The sequence below is a fragment of the Alligator mississippiensis genome, chromosome 3, assembly GCF_030867095.1.
Source record: "Alligator mississippiensis isolate rAllMis1 chromosome 3, rAllMis1, whole genome shotgun sequence".
Taxonomy (NCBI): Eukaryota; Metazoa; Chordata; order Crocodylia; family Alligatoridae; genus Alligator; species Alligator mississippiensis.
Genome location: NC_081826.1, coordinates 257,811,521 through 257,833,770, shown reverse-complemented (window position 1 = coordinate 257,833,770; position 22,250 = coordinate 257,811,521). Strand labels below are relative to the sequence as shown.

The 22,250-nt window shown below is 44.3% G+C and overlaps 1 protein-coding gene across 4 annotated transcripts in view; it reads right to left on the bottom strand.

Annotated features, from left to right (window-relative positions):
• TENT2 (terminal nucleotidyltransferase 2) overlaps positions 1-22,250 on the bottom strand; it is a 96,463-nt gene that overhangs the window by 20,002 nt on the left and 54,211 nt on the right. For all 4 annotated transcript variants that reach the window (XM_059725116.1, XM_014594805.3, XM_019482106.2 and 1 more), the window contains one exon: positions 18,659-18,795. In XM_059725116.1, the coding sequence (XP_059581099.1) occupies positions 18,659-18,795 (137 nt within the window). The remainder of the gene's footprint in view (positions 1-18,658; positions 18,796-22,250) is intronic.

Below are 22,250 nucleotides of genomic sequence, written 5' to 3'. Positions count from 1 at the left end.
ATGGGCTTTTCTCTGTGGCTGTAGAGAACAGGACTAGGTGCAATGGCCTCAAACTGCAGCAAAGGAAATTTAGGCTGGAGATTAGGAAGAATAGATTGTGACTATGGTCTTCCCCTGGTAAGGCACTGGACCAGGCTACCTACAGAAGTTGTGAAATCTCCATCCTTAGAAAAAAACAACTTTAAAAAGAAAGTTAGTTGACACTTGGCTGCAATGGGTTAGTCAGGGATGATCCTGCTTTGAGTAGGGGGCAAGATTGGATGACTTTGTGAGGTCCCTTCTTTCCTGTTGTATGACTGCATCTTACTCTGTAGGTTGATATCTATGAAAAGCACTTCTATGAAGATTACATAAATCAACATGCTGTATAATGGATGAATAGTTAAATATTTGCTAGTATGTACAAGTCACCAAAATGTAAAACTAGCTAGCTTAATTTTTCATTCCCCGAAATGCAATTAAGAACAATACCACATTTGATAACTGTTTCAGTGAGTAAAGGCAAGTTAAAGATTATTAGAAGTACTGGATCACAAAAAGCTGATGAATATAGTGTAAACATACAGTAACAGAAAAATATTTTAGGTCACATACTGCAGAAACACTTTGATGTTATGCTGCATAACATTTCATTTTTTGTTAAAAACACTGACCTCTAAAACTATAACCTTCTCCTTAATATGGAAACTTTTAAATGGAAGTTCCTACATCTTTTTCAAGGAAAACACTTCCCTAATGGTACTGCAAAGTACTCCATGATAGAAAGCTTCTCTTGAAATCTTGTCCTCCCTTGGTCTCAACTTCCAAGGCCTCTGGTCTTTTCCTGTTCTCCTAGCTCTAGTCACAGCTTTGCTGGTATTTACAGGTATTACAGCTTTACAAGCATTTCTTGCAGCCCAGATGTTGCACGTACAAGGTCATAGCAGAAGCGCTCGCAGTGGAGCCCTGTCAGATTCCAAAAAATCTGCAAATTCTGCCAAATATCTTGTCACATAAGGATACAAAAAGGAAGGAAGGAAGCACAGCTGATTTAGTCTACTGCAGCATTCTTTCAAGGTATGTCAATGCTAGGGCTGTGCGAAGCTTCGGTCACTGATTCAATTTGGCAGAGATCTGACCCGATTTGGTGGCCAAATTTCAGAATACAAATCAAGAAACCCTTTAATCTTTCCGAATCGAACTGGAAGCCTCCAATTCAATTCAGAGAGATTCAATGTTTTGGACAGACAGTTTTCTATGACTTTTCTATATACTTCAAGATACCAGGCAACTTGTGAACACTGAGATGGTGGGGCAGATGGAATGTCCCACGGGAGCCCAGGGGGGCCCCCAACATGCTTGGCAGTGGACCAGGAGCACTTCCGGTCTTCTGCAAAGCACGTGGGGGACCCCCCTGCCCCGATGACGAGTGCCTTCTGGGTCTGGGGGGGGCACCTGGAGTCCCCACGCACATTAGACCCGGAAGCGGACCAGAACTACTTCTGGTCCACTTCTGGGTCCGCTGCTGAGCATGCAGCCTGCCCTGCGCTACTGTGGGATGCTCCATTGGCCCCACCATCTCAGCATTCACAAGCCACACATGATACCTCGAGGTAGGTAGAAAAAAAACCATATAAAGCTGCGTCTATGGCTGAATCCCCGATTCTCCGAATCAAAATAGAATCTTTAGATTTGGATTTAGCTGAATCAAGCCAGGATAGTGATCCAAATCAACGAATCGAATCACTGTCCTGCAAATCTGGCCGAATCGAATATGGCCTGTGCACACCCCTGGTCAATGCCCATCCCCGAGATTTCCTTATGGATATCTAATTTATAACTGAAGCTCAAAATGGCCATCTCCATATGCTGAAGTTCCAAGTTCACAATCCTTGGCCCTCTTTTCTCCTACCTCCGTACCTGAGCCCTGGGTAATCTCATCTGCAAATCTAAATTCAGCCTTCACTCTCCATGCCAGAAGTGTTAAAGATACAGCCTGTGTGCTGGATCCAGTCTGCAGAGCCATCTTCAGCCATGCTGTCCATGGATCTCAAAGCAACGCAAAGTCAGTATGCAGGGCATGTCAAATGTTTCAGCACAACACGTACGGCACCTGCTCTAACTCAGGTTCAGAACAACTGCCATGTGCGGAAGCTGTACAGCAGAACCCTAGAGTGTCCAGAACAAGATTGGGCTGCATGGGGACCCATTCCAGCTGCTAAGATGTACACTGGATCCAGAATGTGGGACTGGCTTGTGGGTCCCACCTGGCCTGCAAGGCAGAATGAGTTTGATACCCCTGCTCTACACCAATGACTCACAAATATGCCTCTGTTCCAGGTCAATCTCTGCTCCCACCAAACTTTGGCCTGTCCCTGACATTTCCTCATGAATGTCTAGTTTGCACCTTAAGCTCAAAATGGCCATCTCCTTAAGCCCTCTCCCAATTAACTTTCTGGAGTGAACACCAACCAACTTATTGCTCAGGCTCATTACCTTTGATATCAATCTCTCTGGAGCCTAGATGCAAGGCCATGTATAAAACTTGTAGAGATGATGTGCACAACAAATCTAAGATACACATCCTTCTAACCATAAACACAGCTAAAACCTTCAGACCTTCTGTCTAGATTACTACAATACCTTTTCTCTGGCCTTGAAAAACAGAGCCTGGCAAATGATATCTATTCAGAATGCTGTTGGAAAGTTCATTTTCTAAATTTGTCCCACCTCTCTCCCTTCTCAACTGCACCAAATTAAAGCTACCTGCTTTTTTCCTTTCAAGCTTTATCTAGCATATTCCCCTTCCATCTACCTTCTCATTTACTACTGAAATGTAAACTCACACCACCTATTGCCATGACCCACTTGCTAAATTTATGGACTGTGATTTGCAGTCTCCGCACGCTGATTGGGGGTGGGGGTGGCATTGGCTGCACAGCTGACAACCTACACGTTGCGAGTTCAAGGCCATAGAAGAAGCACTCATGGTGCGGCCCCGTCAGATTCCAACAAATCTGCAAATTCTGCCAAATATCTTGTCACATAAGGATACAAAAAGGAAGGAAACGCATCTTATTTAGTCTACAGAGGCATTCTTTCAAAGTAGGTAACAGGTAACTAGGAAGATCGTCTGGGATTAAGGACCATCTCACATGGCTTCTTTACAGAATATGTAGCATACATAATCTGTTTTTTTTCCTATTAGTTTACATTTAGCACATCAATCTTTCATGATGATCCTCGGAACTGCCTAAATATATGCAAAGCTGCTTTATTCTTCTCCTTCAAATCCACCCATATAGTATGGTAAAAAGCAGGGTAAAAGGTGTCACCTGGTAGTCAACTCATTGCACAAGCAGCAGCAGTATGTTTGAAGTAGGTAGGTTAGGCCTGTGTGAAGCAGCAAGTATTCGATTCGATTCGAGAGAGATTTGATTTGGTGATTCAAATCACTGTCCCGATTCGATTCAGCCAATTTGGATTTGGAGATTTGGCTGCTGAACCGACTACCAAAGCTTCAGACAGCCCTAACAAATAGGGATGAGTTCCCAGGTGGTGAGGGTTGGAGTGAAGTTGGGACTAGGGAAGAGACAGGGGGAGGGGTGCTGTTCCCAGGGCTGTACCGTGCTCCACCTGTCTCCCTGTGCCTGGACTCCACCTGTCCCCACTCACCCCAGCTCCTGGGCTGTGCCACACAGTGGTGCAGGCAGCTGGTGTCGGCTGCTCACAGGGCCTCCCAGCCCCCTGCTTCACCAGCCCTGGGAGCAACCGGCACCAGCTGCAATGGGAACTGTCAGAGGGTGCTGGGCTGGAGCTGGGGTGGGGTGTGCCTCTTGCTGCTCTGCATTCCCTAGGAGGGTTGCAGGCTGGGGGGGCTGTTAGGCTCTCCCTGGGGGTGCATGCCCCCAGATCTGCGTGCGGGATGACAGCAGGCTGCCACTGCAGGCATTGGGCTAGGGCTGGCAGCAGCACCAAGCTGATTCTTCCCAGTGTTTGGGGCAGGCGCACCAAGTGCCAGAAACAGCCTACTGCTCCTGGATTTGGATGCAGGATGACAGCAGGCTACTGCTGCAGGCTAGGGCTGATGGTGGCACTAGACTGCTCCCAGCGCTTGGGGGGGGTGTGCCAAGCACTGGGAAGAGTCAGCCTGGTGCTGCCACCAGCCCCAGCCTGCAGTGGCAGCCTGCTGTCATCCTGCATGCAGATCTAGGGGCACATGCCCCAGGGAAGAGCCTGATAGCCCCCCAGCCCACAGCCCTCCCGTGGGGCGCAGAGCAGCAAGAGGCACACCCTGCTCCCCTCCCCCACGGACAGTTCCAGTTGCAGCTGGCACCGGTCACTCCCAGGGCCACTGCAGCAGCAGCTAGGGTGAGTGCAGACAAGCTGCGCCATGTCCCACACTGCCTGGGGCTCAGCTTGAAGCCACCCCCCCCCAAATCCCTGCTGCAGTGGCCCCGGGAGCAGCTGTCACCAGCTGCCTTCACCATGGCATGGCACAGCACAGCCCAGGAGCTGGGATGCGTGAGGATAGGTGGAGCATGGTGCAGCCCCAGGAATGGTACCCCTCCCACGCCCCCTTCCCTAATCCCAGCCTCACTCCCTCACCACCTTGGGAACCTATCCCTATTTGTTACCCCTATTATAAAGTGGGTTCGCTTTATGCGAGGAAAACCTGTACAGCCTATGGCTGAATCTCCGAATTGGCCCCGAATCTCTCCAAATCGATTCGAAGGCTTCTGATTTGATTTGGACATCTTAATTAGTCTCCCTATTTGATTTGGAGATTCAGCTGCCGAATCAGACCAAACCTCCTCCAAATCAAATCAGCTACTGAAGCTTCGCACAGCCCTAGTTGAGGTGGTCTACCTGTGTCAGAAAAGTCACATTGCTGATCTGGGAAATAGTGCATGCAGTTGCCATATTGGAATCCAAGATGGCTCCTGTGAATTCATGTCTTGTCAATATTCCAGCCCCCACTAGGGTTAGAAAAATTAATTCCAATGACAAAATCAACACTGTATAAACCAAGGAAAATCAACTGCAACACCTCCTTCACGGTACCTGTATTGGATGCCAAGATGGCTGCCACATACTTACAGTTTTGTTCATTATTAGATACCCAAGAGGCTTGCAAAATTGCTACATCAACACTGTTCTGTTTCAGACTACCTCGACATAAAAAGATTCAATAGAGATTGTCAACAAGAGCCTCGCCCTTAAGCAAACATTACAATGGAGCCGATAGCATTACTGAGTCCAGCAAAGTGCAGGAGGTACAACTCAGAATCTACAAGATGCATCATACGTCTCAAAGTAGGTTCATAGTCAATGATCAGCCAAAGTACACCTGCTAGAACTGGGTCAATAAATGAGGTACTGGTTCGACGTAGGACAGTTGCTGAATTCAATGTTTGTTATGGCACTATTCTTGACAGGCTACCATGTTGTGATCATCCTACACTGCAACATTCAAAAAGCCTCAATTGGCACCATTCTTGCTACAGTTCTTTTACACACAAAGGACTATTAAAAGACTGTTAAGAAAGTCATACTAGGTAGAAGATGAAAGGGAAACCCCACCAACAACATTAAGTGAAAAACACACTAGGACATCAAGCAGATCCTCTACTCCAGCAGTGCATATTCTTCCAGAAACTTTCAAAGAGGAGGAGAGAGACTGAGTCAAGTGTTGTCCTTTGAGTCAGCCAATGGAATACACACAGGCAGAGAAAAATGAAATGATGTATTGCTGAATTGTTGTTGAAGATCTAATAGCTGCTGAGGCACAATAGCATTCTGAATGCAGGCGGGAGTAACAATGGAACCAACAAGTCTCTTGTTCCCATTCACGTGGCAATAAAGAAGAACATCTTGTGTGTTCTCCTGAAGCGTGAGCATTGAATCAAGTGATTGATGAACTAGATGCCAGTTTTGCCCAGAAAAAGTGTGTACAGCCTGAAAGAAATACTTGAAAGATATTGTGATTTAGTAGAAGATCAAGGTGGTGAATGTTCTCTGACCACACTGAAGCAAATGAAGCAAGAACTTCAGACTTGCTGCAAAACAGCCATTCAGTTTCAGCATCAAAGAAATGCAATTCTTCTGCTCCGTGTCTTCTGAACAGTATGAAGAGATAGAGCAACTTGAATGAAAAGCAATCCCAAAAATACGCTTCTGATGGCATTTACACATTATCCATTTGATTTTGGAAGATGACAATGACAATTTAAACATTGAAAGTCATGTGTAAGATAAGAATCTAAACAGAGATACATCATACAAATAGATCTAAGAAGCTGGTACAGAGTCTGTTGGATGCAGCATACCATATGATTCAGTTCATCACATCACAACCATCATTGCTGAGAAAAACTTAAAAGGAATTTCAAGAAAATGGAGCTGTTATTCCAAGGAATCTCATTCCCAGTCATTTTGTTCAGTTTTCATCAGACAACATCAACATTTTGGAAAAGATATTGGATGGAAAACAAACATTTCATGAAACGCAAATTGTAGCATTTCAAAGAGGACGACAAACTAGTTGAAATTGAAGAAAGCGCCAATATAATAGGAAGGAAAAGCATCTTGAAAGATTTACCACCTGGATTTAACTGTGATGATGACCTTTAACAAGTCATTGAAACCACCCATCCATAGTACATGTAGTAACATAAATGAAAAGTTTGACAATGCAGCTGGTCAACAGATGTCAGCAGAGCTACCATGGATACTAGGTAGAATAAAAGCCAACAACCAGGACAATGTTGTCATACCAGGGCGGACAGGGTTTAAACAGTTTCTTTCTGATGACACTTCACCACCATCGGTTCTTGGATTTTGTCCCTTACTTTCTGCACCAGCATCCGAGTACAACACCATTTGGACTATCATCAGGCAATGTAAAACAACTGCAGGATGTCTAGGACAACAGCACACAGTCATAACGTTTGATTAGGCATTATATTACAAAGTGAGTAAATTTGTGAGGGATCAGACAGAAGAGGCTGAAGGAATAATCATTCGACTGGGAGGCATTCAAGTACTGGATGAACTATTTGGGAGTAGTCAAATACTCTTTCGTGCTCCATCGGGACTGAACGTGAAGGGAACTGGCATGAGCATTTATGTGCCTTTGAAGAAATGCTTCCACTGACAGGTGTACATGATCATACCAATTACACAAGATGGGGTCCAGTACATCTTGAACATATGAAGAATTTAGCGAATTTTGCTCCAACTGTGTATGCTGAGCCTGTGGAAGGGAGATTCAGGGTCAAAACAACTAATCCCCCATGCAAGACTGCCAGTGGCATAGTAAACACAACATGCAATGAATCAGCTAGAGAATGATGGGAGCTGAACTATAGTAAGAGAGGTCACCTAATTAAGATGGTAAATCAAATGTTTGGGATCAATACAACAAGATCTTTCAGTCATAACGAAAGACAGAGGATATGATTGAAATGAGATTACAACGACGTCAAGTTGCTACAAGAGCAATTCAAAAGGTTCCACTTGTTTAAGGTTTCCAACAATAAGCTGTTAAATTTCTATGGGAGATGTTGTGCTGGAAGATATTGCATTAGACATTCTGAATGCAGCATGAACTGTCTGGATACTCTGTCATTTTTTAAACCCAACAAATCGCGAAGCTGGCAAGTCAGTAATCCTCAACTTTAGGAAAGCCGACTTTCATAAGCTCAGGAGGCTTGTTGTCAAGGCCCTGAAATGCCATGATATGACAGGGAGGGGAGTTCACGACAAGCGGTTGCTCCTTAAGGAAGTGATTCTAGAAGCACGAGGGAAGTCCAGCCCAACCAGTAGGAAAGGTGGTAAAAGGGCTCAGCAACTCCCTTGACTCAACAGGAAACTCATGGACCTCCTACATCTAAAAAAAGAGAGATTTATAAAGGATGGAAGACAGGAAACACCACTAAGGAGTAGTATTCTGCACTGGTCCACACCGGTAGGGAATGAACTAGGAAAGCCAAGGCTGCAACCAAACTCAAACCAAACTCAAACTGGCTATATGACCAAGGACCTATTTCAGATATGTGGGAAATCAGAAGAAAAACAAGGGCAACACTGGACTCCTGCTAAACCACTTGGACAGCTGACTACTGACACCCAGGAAAAAGCCAATCTGTTTAATGATTACTGTGAGTCACTTTTTCACCAGCCCCAAGGGACCATCCTGTCTAACATGATGCAGGATGACCAGGGTGAGGGTGAATAGATGCCCACCATTGGCACAGATCTTGTGCGGGAGCACCTTGAGAGGCTGGACACCCACAAATTGGCTGGTCTGGATAGATTGCACCCAAAGGTGCTAAAGGAACTGGCCGACATCATAGTGCAGCCACTGGTAAAGATATGCAAGAACTTGTGGCACTCGGGCAAAGTAGCTGAAGACTGGAAGAGGGCCAATGTGGTACCCATCTTCAAGAAATGGAGGAAAGAAGATCTAGGAAGCTACAGGCCAATCAGTTTGACCTCAATCCCTGGAAAGATCTTGGAAAAAATTATCAAAGAAACCATTCTTGACAGGCTAACAGAAGGATCTGAGGGATAGACAACACAGGTTTGTTATGGGTAGGCCTTACCTAACCAATTTCATTTCCTTCTATGACCAAGTGACGTATCACCTGGACAAAGGGGAAGAGGTTGATATCATATATTTGGACTTTATAAAAGCCTTTGACCTAAGTGTACTATGACGTCCTCATGGAAAAATTGGGCAAATGGAAGCCTCGACTATACTACAGTCTGATGGCTGAGAAACTGGCTCTAAGACTGAACCCAGAGAATGGTGGTGGACAGAACCAAATCAATATGGCACTCAGTGACCAGTGGTGTCCCCCAAGGCTCTGTTCTCAGACCTGTACTCTTTAATGTCTTTATAAACAATCTGGACTCTGGTATCAGAAGTGGACTGGCTAAGTTCGTTGACAACACCAAACTTTGGGGAAGACTGTCCATACTTGAGGACAGGCTGGTGACCCAAGCCAACCTCAAGAAGCTTGCAAGGTGTGCGGATGAAAGCCTGATGTCATTCAACATGGAGAAATGCAAGGTGCTCCACCTTAGGGAAAAAAACCTACATCACACTTATAGGCTGGGCAATGCTACACTTGCTAGCACAACAGGCAAGAGAGACTTGGGGGTTATGATTGACCATAAGATGAACATAAGTCACCAATGCAATACCACAGCCAGCAAAGCGAACAAAAAACTCTGGCTTGCATCTCAAGCAAGACCCAGGAGGTCATCCTCCTGCTGTACTCGGCTTCGGTAAGGCCACAGCTGGAGTACTGGAGCCCAGAATTGGATGCACAATTCAGGAAGGATGTGGAGAAGCTTGAAAGAGTCCAGAGGAGAGCCACATGCATGATCAGAGGGCAAGAGAACAGGCCTTATGAAGACAGGCTAAGCCATGGGACTCTTCAGTCTGGAAAAGCTCAGGCTCAGGGGTGACTTGGTGGCAGCCTACAAGTGCATGATGGGTGTGCATCAGGATCTGGGGGAACACCTGTTTACCAGAGCACCCCAAGGGATGACAAGGTCCAACAATCAAAAACTCCTGCCAGACTGTTTTAGGCTGAACATAAGGAAAAACTTATTTCCTGTTCAAGCCCCCAGGGCCTGGTATAGATTCCCCCCCAGTGGTGGTGCAAGCACCTACTCTGGACACTTTTAAGCAACATTTGGATGATAATCTTGCTGGGATCCTCTGACCCTAGCTGACTTCCTGCCCTTTGGGCAAGGGACTGGACCCGATGATCTTACGAGGTCCCTTCCAGCCCTAATGTCTATGAAATCTATGGAATTGCTCAATGTGGCCAACAAAACAGCCATGTCATAGATTTTGACGGGAGAAAAAGCAGTAAACTGGTCAGGCAGATGCTAATTCTGAGAAATTGGCTGCTGTTAATCAACAGCATGACTCTTGTACAGAGAATAGGCAAGCTGAAAACTTCACAAACATTTGGATACATGGCCGATTCCTTGGTGCAACAAGCGTTTAGCAACTATTCCACCACATGTGATGAAGTCGGTGCTGTCTTCGATTGATACAGATCACTGTCCATAAAAGGCAGGCACTAGAATATTAAGAGGTTAAACTAATAAGCAGTCATTAGCAACAGATCTCTTCTGTTACCAGCATCATAGAGTAGTTTCAAAACCTTACCAACAAACAAAGAAAAAAAAATTAGGTTAAGTGAGGAGTTTCTTACAGAATCACGCCAATGTTTCTGAAATGAATGAGTGCTCGTAGCTGGTAGTTTTGCTGATGGAAAAGGAGAGCACTCCAGTTCATGTGACATTTTGCAATTGCATGTGCAGCAAAAAGAGGTGGACACAAGAATAGGCTTACACAGGAAACATACAGTCAGTCTGGGATACTCCTCTCTAGTATTCTCCTGCAGTGACACAGACACACTGGTTCTTCTTTTATGGCATAATCTGGCACCTAAGATTTGGATGAACAGAAGCAACCCAGTAAGACTTATACCAGTTCATGATATCGTGTCAGAATTGCCTGTGCCATTCTGTGCACCCCTAACTGGATTCTAGTGAGTCACTGGTTGTAACACCACCAGCCAGTTCAGTGATCATGCTAAGAACATCCTTGGATTCAACGTTCCTTGGAGATCTCAGAACAACAGCAGAGTCTACCTATGCCTGAAGAAGGGTACTTGTGCCCAAATGTTAAGACGCAGAAAAGAGTGTGGGGACTCTGGAGAACTGCTAGAGACAGAGTGAGAGATATATGGAAAGGCTTAAGAGAACAGACCCACAGAGTCCAGAGAAGGACTGAGAGGGGGGCCATAAGAGCAGGGCCCAGCCAAAGGTCATGAGAGCATGGAAGGCCAATGATTCACAGTCTGGAAGGTGTGAGAGGCAGAATCAGTGACTTTTCGCCCAAGTGGGGCCAAGAGAGAGTAGGACCAGATGTGTCCAGAGGCTCAGAGTAGAGCTGAGACAAAGATCTGATAAGAGGTCTGACAGCCCAAGAGAGGCCAAGTACCAATGAAGCTAGAGAACCAGAAGTCTGCAACCTAGAAAAGGGCAAGTATTAGCAGGGCCAGGTGCCAAGGTCTTGCTGGCCCAGAACCCAGAGAGGGGTCAAAATCAGGGCTACACAGCTGGAGACCAAAGGGGTCTAGAGAAGCCCTGAAAGACCAAAGGGTCTGGCAATCCAGAGGCAGGGCCCTAGAGGGGTCAAAAGGTTGAAAGAGACTACTGCTAGGCTGCCAGAGCTGGGAGCCTGAGATTCTCAACTAGCTTGAGGAAGGGCCAGGGATCCCAAAAGTGAGAGACTGTGCCCATGAGGGGTGAAGATGACCAGAGCAGGAGAGCCTTGGTCCTGGATAAGACCTGAAAACTACACTCTCTTAGGACTAGCTAATGTGGTAGAATTACTTGTGGTAGGATAGTCCCTATGCCATATATTGCCACCCCAGGGAAAGGCAAGTATAGGATGCCTGAAAACCCTAGCTCCCCCTGCCTTGTGGGTCACCCTTTCATGGGAGAAGGCTAGGGGGAGCATACCCCAACAGAAAAACCCTTGGTGGAGGCCAAGGAGGGAAGATGTGTGGCAGGGTGCACCCTGGAGCACCAATCACTCTGAAAAGAAAGGACTGCTGAAGAAATAGCCTCTGCAAGGAGCTAGGAGGGGAATCTCTGGATGAGTTCCAGCATGGCAAGGGCCAGGGCAAAGCCAACTACAGTGTCAAAAGTGATTCCATGATGTAAAGTAACCTAAAGGTGGTTGAGCCCCTGCCTTTTTTGTCTTTGTGTTTTGCAGTATGTGGACCACCACTAAAGCATCAAGAAGTTTGCTTGGTTGGTTGGGTTTGTGCAATGCTACTGCTGTAAGTGGTTGCAATATTAACTATACTAGACAACGAAATGTAAGCAGAACTTCTTGATAGGCTATGGAATATCTGCAAAGCAGCTACGGAAATGGCGCATCATGTGGAGCAGGGCCTTAAAAAGTTCAGCCATGCCAAAGATCGAGACGGCTGGACGGACCGTTTGTTTTTGTCGTCATCCTTTTGTTTGTTTGTTTTCTTTTGTTTGCTTTGCTTGTGCTACATATGTATTTAAGCTTTTTATAGTAGAAATAGTAATGCAATGTAGCTCTATTAATTCCCAAAATTTGTGCAAAGATCTGGAACAAGGAGGAGTAAAACAGTGGCATCCTGATAGAAAACAAGCATGCTGTTTGCAAAGGAAGGGCCTGACCTTTGGCATTTCTCCAGCCTCTTGCAGGATGGAAGGGCACTGGTAGTACTACGATGGCACCAAGCATCTGGTCGGGATGACAAAGAAAGCATTGCCCATTATATAGGAGGGGTAAGATTGCCAGGAACATGCTTCACACCCAAAGATTCTGACCATGGGACGTTTCATTGATTTAATCAGCCATCTTGAAAATCAGACTGCTGAGTAGAAAGCTACCTGGAATGCTGAGTAAAAGATTTAATAGGCATCTCAGGCTATACATTCCCCAGCCCCAGCATGGAAGGTCTGTTTACATTTGATTAGCTAAAATCTGGTTGCTGGGTTAGGGAATGCTGACGCAAAAGATCAAGTCAGAGAGGATATGGGCAACATTTGAACAACAGTTAAGGGCTCATCACAATGTCCAGCTCATTGGAGCCCCTAATCATGAATGCATCATACTTTTCCTGGGATGATTGGTGGAGTTCCTCCCCACAAATCTCATGACCATTCCAGGTAATTCCCTTGATTATGTGATGGTATAAGACCTTTGAGGAGGAGACTGATGGCTAGAAAATGATATTTAAAGGCTTGCTTTTGGGAACTTGCTTGTAGGTAAGGTAGATATGCATTAGAACAATGGTCCAGGGCAACAGCAAGGGTTAACTGAATTCTAAAAGCCTGTTTGTGACCACTTCCTCTAAAGCCCACTGCATCTGGCACAGGCAAACAGCAAGCAGACACACAGGTTTGAAGACATGTACCACACCGTTCCATAACAGAGATAAGGGACTCTGCAGTATTGGCACCAGGTCACAGTGCGCTTGAGATTTCCAGTTTTGGTAAATGGACCAAATTAGGAGAAACCGGTAAAGCCAAAATTAGGATGTGTGCATGTGATGGGCTTGTGAAACAAAGGGATATGCTGACAGGACAGAATGTGAACAGTATGACAACCACAGAGACCACAATCAGCGATGCCCAGAGGTAAAGAGTCATCTAAGAGAGGATTAAAAAAAAAAAAAAGGGATTTCAGAGGAGCAAGCATCCTCGAGAGGGGAACCCAAGGCCACCATGTACAAAGGACATACTACCAGCCCATCTCGCGCACCCCACTGGGGGGTGGGCCTAGGCCTCCAACCTCCAGGCTGCTGACATCTGACGTTCAAGAGAGAACCTCAAAGTGAAGCTTGCATACTGATCGGACATACCTTGACTCTGTGAACCCCGGGACTGGTAGATATAGAATTGTTTGCATTATTCTTATCTGCTATCACTGTGTATCAGTAAAATTCACCTATTATTGAATGGAGAGGTCATGGTCAGTCTGGTGGGTTTTGGGTCTGCCTGGAAAAAGGTATCTGGTTGATAGATCCAGTGCCAACAGTCTGAAAAATTGCCATTACCCATTGTATTAATGTTGTATATACACTGTTGTATTACCCTTATATTACCATTGGACTGGACTATTACATTTTGCTATTGCCTTGAGTAGAACATGCATCTGTCTGTTATATTGCTGTTGAGTTATGTATTATTAATATCTGACTCATCTGCATTGTGAAATAAAGAAAAAAAAGTGTATTGCCTTATTCAATAAAACTCAAACAAGTAAGATAGCTTGAGTTATGCTTTCAGTACTGAAGACCTGCTATGAAATTTGTAGTGATAGAATTTATGAGGGATTAGTATTAGAGTATTGTTTACTTGGTTTTTAAATTACAGAGCCAATACATACATTGTAATGTGTTGGCCACCTTGGAATCCAATACAGCTACCACCATGGAAATGTTCCGACTGATTTCCTCAGTTCATACAACCTGGTTTCATCATTGGAACTAATTTTATAACCCCAGCAGGGGCTGAAATATTAACCAAAACGTGAATTCATCACACCCATCTTGGACTTCAACATGGCAAGTACACGCACTACTTGCTAGATTGACAACATGACTTTTCTGATACGGGTTGATCACCTCTACCTGAACACACTGCTGCCACTTGTAGTAATGAGTTGCCAATGACAACAAAATCTAGAGACCTTATTGGTCAGCTTATACCAAGGGCAGGCAAAATATGGCCTGTGCCTTCCAGCTGCATCACCAGACCGCACTGGGGGGGGGGGGGGGGGGGTAGAGATAGAGTTTTGCATTATTCTTATCTGCGTGTGCGCGTTTGCTCATAGAGCGAGTTCAACACATGCACCCCACCATACACATGCACCCACCCCTCCCCTCGCATTGCCATACATAGACCCCCCCCATACCCACCCCCCGTCACCCTCCCCCCGATAGCCACCCATGAACCCCATATCCACCCACACCTACATGCTGTCACCCCCCACCCACACCCCCACACCAATCCACCTCCCACAGACACACCCACACCCTCCCCCCTCGGCCCACATACCCACCCCCTCCCCCACAACATACAAGAGTAAGACTTCATTTTAAGTTCTTATATACAATCACCTCTATGTACACTACACAAACACATGTAAACTAGGACAAAATATTTTTTTAAATCAAATATGAATATTTTAAACATTCAGTTTTAGAACATAATTTGGTATTTTGCTGGTTCCGAGATGGCAAAACCCCTTGCTGAAAGAAGTACTTCCAGGGGCAAGGGGAGGGACTTCTGATGACAAATGTCTCAGGTTAGGGCAAGGGGGGGCAATTACTTTGGGCGGAGGGCTGCTTACTGAGTTTTGGCAAGCCATTGAGGGCTGCATGACAGGCAGCCAGGGGCAGATGAATATTAATTTCCTAAATTTTGTAGGGGTCCAGAGGGCCGGATGGAATGGCCTGGTGGGCCACATTTTGCCCACCCCTGGTTTAGGGTGTGGGACTTCTAGGCACAAGATGGCAATCAGGGGGCAGGGCACCTGTCAAGGGGTGGGGCTACCCATCCAGCCCTCAACAACTTGCCAAAACTCAGCAAAGTTGCCCTCCACCCGAAACAACTGCCTGCCCCTGATTTATATCCTACTATTAAGTCTCCTATTCTATACCGCCAAAAAAACCCACTATAACGAGCAAAACCTCCCCGACAATAGCTGGACTGAAGTGCTGACACTACTGCCAAGCATGCTGACCAACACTGGCTTTTTCTGTTGTACTTTCAGATCACTCTTTCTTGAGATAAGGACTCAAAACAAATTCCCCAATACAAAGAGCCTTTGTACTGCTGCAAATGTAGAGCAAATGTACAACATACAGACCTATGTAGCTCTTCTCTCAGGTAAAGCTCTCCCTCAGAAAATCAGGAGTAAATATATGAATTCTACATCCTCAGTTCTAGTCCAAGGGGTTGACAATCTATACACTGGACACAGCCTGTGAAGTTGGGGAGCTTTGGCAGTGTTCTGGCAAAAGATAGGTTTGCCTGCACTGTAGCTAGACAGCAGGAGTTTTGCCTGTGCTGAAGCCAAGAGAAATAGTGGCAGTGGCTGGGTCCTAGCATAGGGCCATCTCAGACCCAAGCCGAGTCATTCTGGCCCTCTGCTAGAAACCTTGCCGGCTGCTGTTCTACGCAACTTCATTCTGCAGCAGCCATTTGCCCAGTGCGCACAGGGTCCCTTGCTATCTACTGCCAAGATGCAGTAATACCAGCTATTGCAGGCAGTCACTTTGGGAAAAGGTAGCTGCCTGTCTGCTCTGGACAACAGTGCAACTTGCATCAGTATGTAAATTGATGCAAGTTGTGCTGGACTTTAGGACTGTTAGCTTTTTGGTGCAGGGACCATGTTTTTATTGCATCTTTTCAGCACTTACTGAATTGTCAACTCACATCTTCTATTAGCCTCTATCACCCACTTGTTTTTTTTATTTTATATATATATATATATATATATTTTTTTTTTTTTAAGGAATCAGACATTCTGATCTTTGCACAGTTAGACTTGGTCTACAGTAGCCTTCTTTCCAAAAATGTAGGAGGCAGCCAGGAAGATTTTTGGGATTAAAGCCACTCTTGACACGTATAAAACTTTGCAGCACAGTAGAGTGTGCTGTATTTCCAGGGTTGTGTGAAGCTTCGGTCACCAATTTGAGTTGGAGGAGATTTCGCCCAATTCCATGGTCAAATCTCCAAATCTTAATCAAATCAGGAGACCCAGTAATCTCTTCGAATCAAATAGGAAGCCTCTGATTCAATTTGGAGAGATTCAATGATTCAGACATATACACAGCTTTGTATATGTTTTTTCTACGTACCTCAAGGTACCAGGCAGCTCGTCAATGCTGAGATGGTGGGGCAGATAGAACATCCCACAGGAGCACTGGGGGGGGGGGGGGGAGGGGAAGGAGTCCCCAGCATGCTCAGCAGCAGACCTGGAAGTGGACCAGAAACTTCTGGTCCACTTCCAGGTCCGCCACAGAGCATGTGGGGGACTCCCACTCCAGCTCAGCGACTGGTGCCTCCTGGTTCTGGTGGGGGGGGGCGCGGGGGGGGCTTTGAGGGTCCCCCCATGGCCAATCACCAAGCCAAGAGGGCGCAGTGGGGGTCCCCTGTGCACTTGGTAGCAGACCAGGAAGTGGACTGGGAATGGACAGGTCCCCCTGCGGGAAACTCCATCTGCCCCACCATCTCAGTGTTCACGAGCTGCGCCTGATACCTTGAGCTATGTAGAAAAAAAAAAAAACAACACATAAAGCTGTATCTATGGCCGAATCCCTGATTCTCCAAATCAGAATTGAATTGAATCACTGTCCCTCGACTTAGGCCAAATCTGAATTGAATACAGCCTGCTTAGCACCCCCCCCCCCCCCCACAGTGTTTTCTCTTTTTACATTTAGGCCTGTTCTTAAATTTACCCCTGAACTGCCACAGGCCCCAGCTACAATGTACACCCCAGCCATGCTTGCTTCACAAAGCACTGATTATCTCACACAGAAGCAAGCCATGGACAATATACATGTAGGTATGGCCATCTAATCTAAGACTACTATTGTGACCCAAACCATCATGTTCTGGCTCTGGCACATCCTTTTCTCTAGAATTTTTGTTGTAGAACTTGTCCTGTGACAGAAAATTTCTAACTAACCTGTGTTGCAGTACATATCCAAATGTCTATAAAAAGGAAAAAAGTGAATGGTCTAGTAAACAACATAAAATGATGGGGATTAACTCATCTCTCTCTAGCACAGCTCTCTTTGCTCAGTCAATCAGTAGGAACAGGAAGAGGAAATACCTGTATTCCAAAGACTATAAATGTAGACCACACTTTCTGCCAAGCTTTCCACAAATGTATTTGGTACTAATACCAGCCCCCAAGGCTTACTGCAATATCCATCTATAAATTGTTAGTCTTGTCCCCCCCTCCTGTGAAACACATTATAAATATTCAGAATGGTTGCCAAATATAAATCATGTGTCTGCACCATTAGAAATCATCAAGGACTCCAGAGCATTTTAAGCTTATTAAAATGTACCCATTCAGTGTCCTGGATGCACAAGTCTTTACAGAAGAAATCCACAATGACATTTAGGCTCTGTGTTCATAAACCAGAGCGCTCACAATCTCAAATTTTCCTGTTCATCAAATCATTTTTTGATTCCTCTTTTTTAACTGCTACAAGAACAGAAAATTAACAAACTTTCAGCACCTAAACATGTGTGCCGATGCATTTAGATTAGAATGCAACACAGCAGACTATTAATTGAGTCTATTGGAGCATTCTAATCTGAATGCTCCAGCTTCTTACGTATTCAGCGTCCCTGAATTTTAAAATGGCGGCAGGGTACTTTACCTAAAGCTTTAGTTAAAGCACCCCCACAGCCATTTTGAAATACAAGCTGCTGAATGCACAAGACTCTGCAGGTGTTTTAATTAGAGCGGCTCCTGAGAGCCTTTCTAATTAACATCTCCCTTCTCCCCCCGCCCTTATAACCAATCCACCTGAGCCCTTAGATTCTGGCAAATCAAAAGGGAAATGATTTTTTTTAGTGAGAACCTTTCACTGAAAGTGCCCAACATTCATTTCCAGAACAAATGAAGTAGACAGTTGTTAGATCAAGCACTACACTGATATTAGATTAGAGAGGAGGCCAAAGAGAACCAAAACCCCAATCTATTTCAGATCAAAACAGTACCTTAAATTGCATCAGGAACGTAGAATTGCTTTGCATAGGTCAATGCCATTCTAAAATAGCATACTGCAACAAACTTCTGGCTTTAAAATAGTAGAGCTATCTGATTTCTACCAGACTATTTTGCAGATTAGCTGGGGTGTTTCATCATGCAACTTAAACTTCCATTCCATTTTACAGTGGTACTCCTTGCTGCTTTTATGTGCCCCTGCATCTTTCTTCCTTTGTGCTTCATCACTTCCATCCTGCCTTCAACCTATTCCTACCTCTAATCACTTTAAAAATGTTTGATATGTATACAAGCAGGCACAAATGTTAAGTATTTACAAGATGTTAAACATAAATGATCACTTACTCAAATTCTGTGGCATAATATTTAAAGAAGCCCACTAACAAGTCTCCAAGGCTTGATCCATTTTTGGAGAGGTAAGGAGGAATGGTGCGTGGAGCTTGATGTACAAGGTGCAGCTGCATAGTAGAATCAAAAGATTCCTGTTGAAATAAGAAAGAATATAGCCTTAAATCTAACTTTTAAGGAGACACCCCTACCCCCTGGCAAATCTGCCCATCATTTACTTAACAAATGAGGCCAAGAGTACTGATTTTCATTTACTGGCAAAGAATCCTATTGTTCTTCTGCTCCCCTAAAGGATATAGGTATTTCCCATTTAACTCAGGCCACAGGCATAAAACAAGTTACCATAAGGTAAAGGATAACAGAGCCTTAAAACTATCAGCTATTTTATTGCAACTGCCTATGTGCATGCTCTCACCCTATCAAAAGTGCAATTTAACTCACTTTTGATTGGGAGGAAGCTACTTTAGTTAGTTTTCAGTGAGTTGTTATAAAGGAGTAGTTGACATGCTGTAAAGCCATGCCATCCTGTACTTTGCACAGCTTGTTCATGTGCCCATTCTTTCAATGAAACTCAGTACATACAGAAAAACTAGGTATTATGCAATTTCCTGTCCTCCCTACCCCTCTCCCCTTTTACTTAAGAACTGTCACAGTACAGAATCTCAAAACTTTAATTTTTATTTGCTTACAAATTACAAACAGACAGAGTAGAACAGGAGAAACTATTTTGTGCTGAATTCCATGTTACCACCACCTCTCAGCTATAATTTCTCAAAAATGCAGTGTACATATATGCTCATTATCTGAAAGAGATCTGGCAAATGCCACACTGCAATTTTAAACTTGTATGTCAAATCTGTGTCTCCTGCATGCCCCCTTATCTCCTCGTACAATAAATGCCAAAGATTTTAGGGTCTTCCATTCAAACCAGCAAACACCTAAATATATACATTTGGAGAATTTATGTTGAAATGCATCTTTTCTTTTAAAAATATTGGAGGCTGGCCACACAAGAGCTGCCTTTTTCCATTTACAAAGTTCTCCATTCAAGATTAAGTGACTCATTACTTTCAGTGTCATATTTTATTTTACATAAAACCTTACATTTGAATATAATGAAGCTGGATATTTGTACTTAGGCATGACACACTAGAATAGCAACTAATATAATAAAAGCAACTACCAATATTGCCATTTTGAAGGCATTTTCTTCAAAGTTATGACCTTTTCTTTAAAAAAATAAAAAGAAGGAATTTGTACAGAAAAGATAACTGCATGCTGGACATTCTTCTGCTGGACTGAGTCGTAAGGGGTAACATGCAACTCAAACTTCTGTCCCTAGCTAATGCAATAGATTTGAAACTCCTGTAATACTTGTACATTTGATAAGTTTCTAGTTCCACTGCTGCCACATTGCTACAAAGTGTAGCACTTTTAGAAAAGGAAGAAAGATTTCTGAAGGCAATCTTGCACTAACGGGAGAGAATTAAATGACCTAAGGGTCCTTCATTCCCTGCTTTTCAGTAGCCTGTCATATTAGTGTGTCTGCTATGCTTAAGAAAAAAAACTGCATCAAGCTTTGCTTTCTTAAAAACTTAGCAATACTAGAATATTCCAAATATGTGACAATGGAAATAAAAACAACCAGGGGCAAAAACAAAAACAGTCACACCTGCTCTGGTGGTTAGACCTATAGAACAGGGCTTGCAACTTTCACTCCCTCCTGCCCTCCCCTCCCCCCAACCTTCCCCCACCCCCATAAATTCTCAACAGACCTGATGGGTGATGCTGAAGAACGCAACCTCTATGGTAAAGACCAGGATACCAGTTGCCAAAAGATACTGCCTTCCACTTCACCTCATGTAACTTCATACATATCATGTTCTCACATACTGCACACCTTTTCCCCCCCCCACAAAAAACACAGGGGCTAGAAATGGCAGGATGCCTTATATGCAAGAAATGCTATAAGAATAGGCAAAAGTGAAAATAAAACTTGCCCAGGGCTCATAGGGAGAAGGACAAGGCGCAGGATCCCAAACTGCTGCTACTCACATTTAACATGATACACTGTTTTTCACCAGGACAAAATTCAAGTGTCCACGTACATTGTCCTAGGATAAATCTTAAAAAGGTTCACAGAATAGCAAATACTAACAGTTTATCCCAAGATATTACAGTATATCCTGAACGGTTATCCAGGGACTGCATCATTGAATCAATGGCAGAAAAGTAACAATGCATTCAGCCGCTCACTTAACCCCGATTCAGAGGGAGATGTGTGCATACACCAATCCTAGGATATTTCTGTTCCAGGAAAACATAGGCACAACTTGTCCAGGGAGAAATGAAACATCACTTCCTAGCCTCAATTACTTACTATGAGGAAAGTTCTTTTTTTCCCCCTTTAGTTTGCTTTTCAAAAACAAGGTGTGCTTTTTTTTTTTTGTTTGTTTATTCTAAAGTGGGCTATATGTGAGAAAATGCATTAGTTTGACAGATTGACCAGAACTCCCAGTCTAACAGACTCCTAATACACCAAAGAATGTAAATGATAATGTCACATGAAGGCGCACAGATGTATAGATCCAGATGTGGAAGAACAGCTTTCCATACTCGTTTTAACCAGTTTTAATTATAAAAAGTGTGAATGCTAACCCTACAGTTCACTATTCATATCTAACTAGCATATACTATAAGCCTTAACATAGAGTAACAAGGGTTTTATTGTTAGAGGTCAGAGTTTGAGGGGAATAGAATGGAGGGAGTGGGAAGCATGGCAACTGGCACTCAACCTTTAAGAATGCAAAATAAGGAGAGCAAAATGAAATGTATTGCTGATACTTAATCACCTCAACACATTTACAGACTTGCTATTGCTAGATACTTCTGAGAGTGAGGATAGGGGTTTAATCGCATGCTTTCGGTTTGTTTGTAGTGAAAACCAAGAGCTCCCTAACTACAAGAAAAGGTCTCACTGCAGAGAAGTGTTTTCATATCGAGCTGCTGAAGACTGGACTAAGGTATACAGCCACATTTATTTTTAAGAATAATATATAGGCTATATTCCTTCCCCTGTTAGCTAGTAACAGTATGACCTGTTTTCCATGTTCAAGGACTATAAAAAGTATTAATTTAACAACTAAAATTGCTTTAGATTTAGAGACTGTAGCCATGCTGCTTTCTAAGTTTCATCTATTTGACTCAAGCTCAAAAATAGTCAAGATTGCCAGGACAATACTGTATTTACTTGAATTTAAAACAAGGGCTTTTCCCCATTCAGTGTGGGGTAAGTGGTCCCTCATCTTGGATTTCAAGGTGAAAGCAGGCAGTTGCTGCAGCTGTGACTCCAGCTTCTGTACCTCCCACCACCATACTGTCTGATGCGGCTCCAGCTCTAGCTCCATTCCCTCCCAGGGCGCAGAGCACATGGAAGCTCTATGCCCTGCTGGGCCAGATCAGCAGTGGCAGCAGCTTCAGGCTTTGGGACACTGCTTCATGGCCAGGAAGGGGACAGAGCTTTTACATGTTCCATGCCCTGGAAGGGAATAGAGCTGGAGCCACATCTGACAGTAAGAAGTAGGAGAGG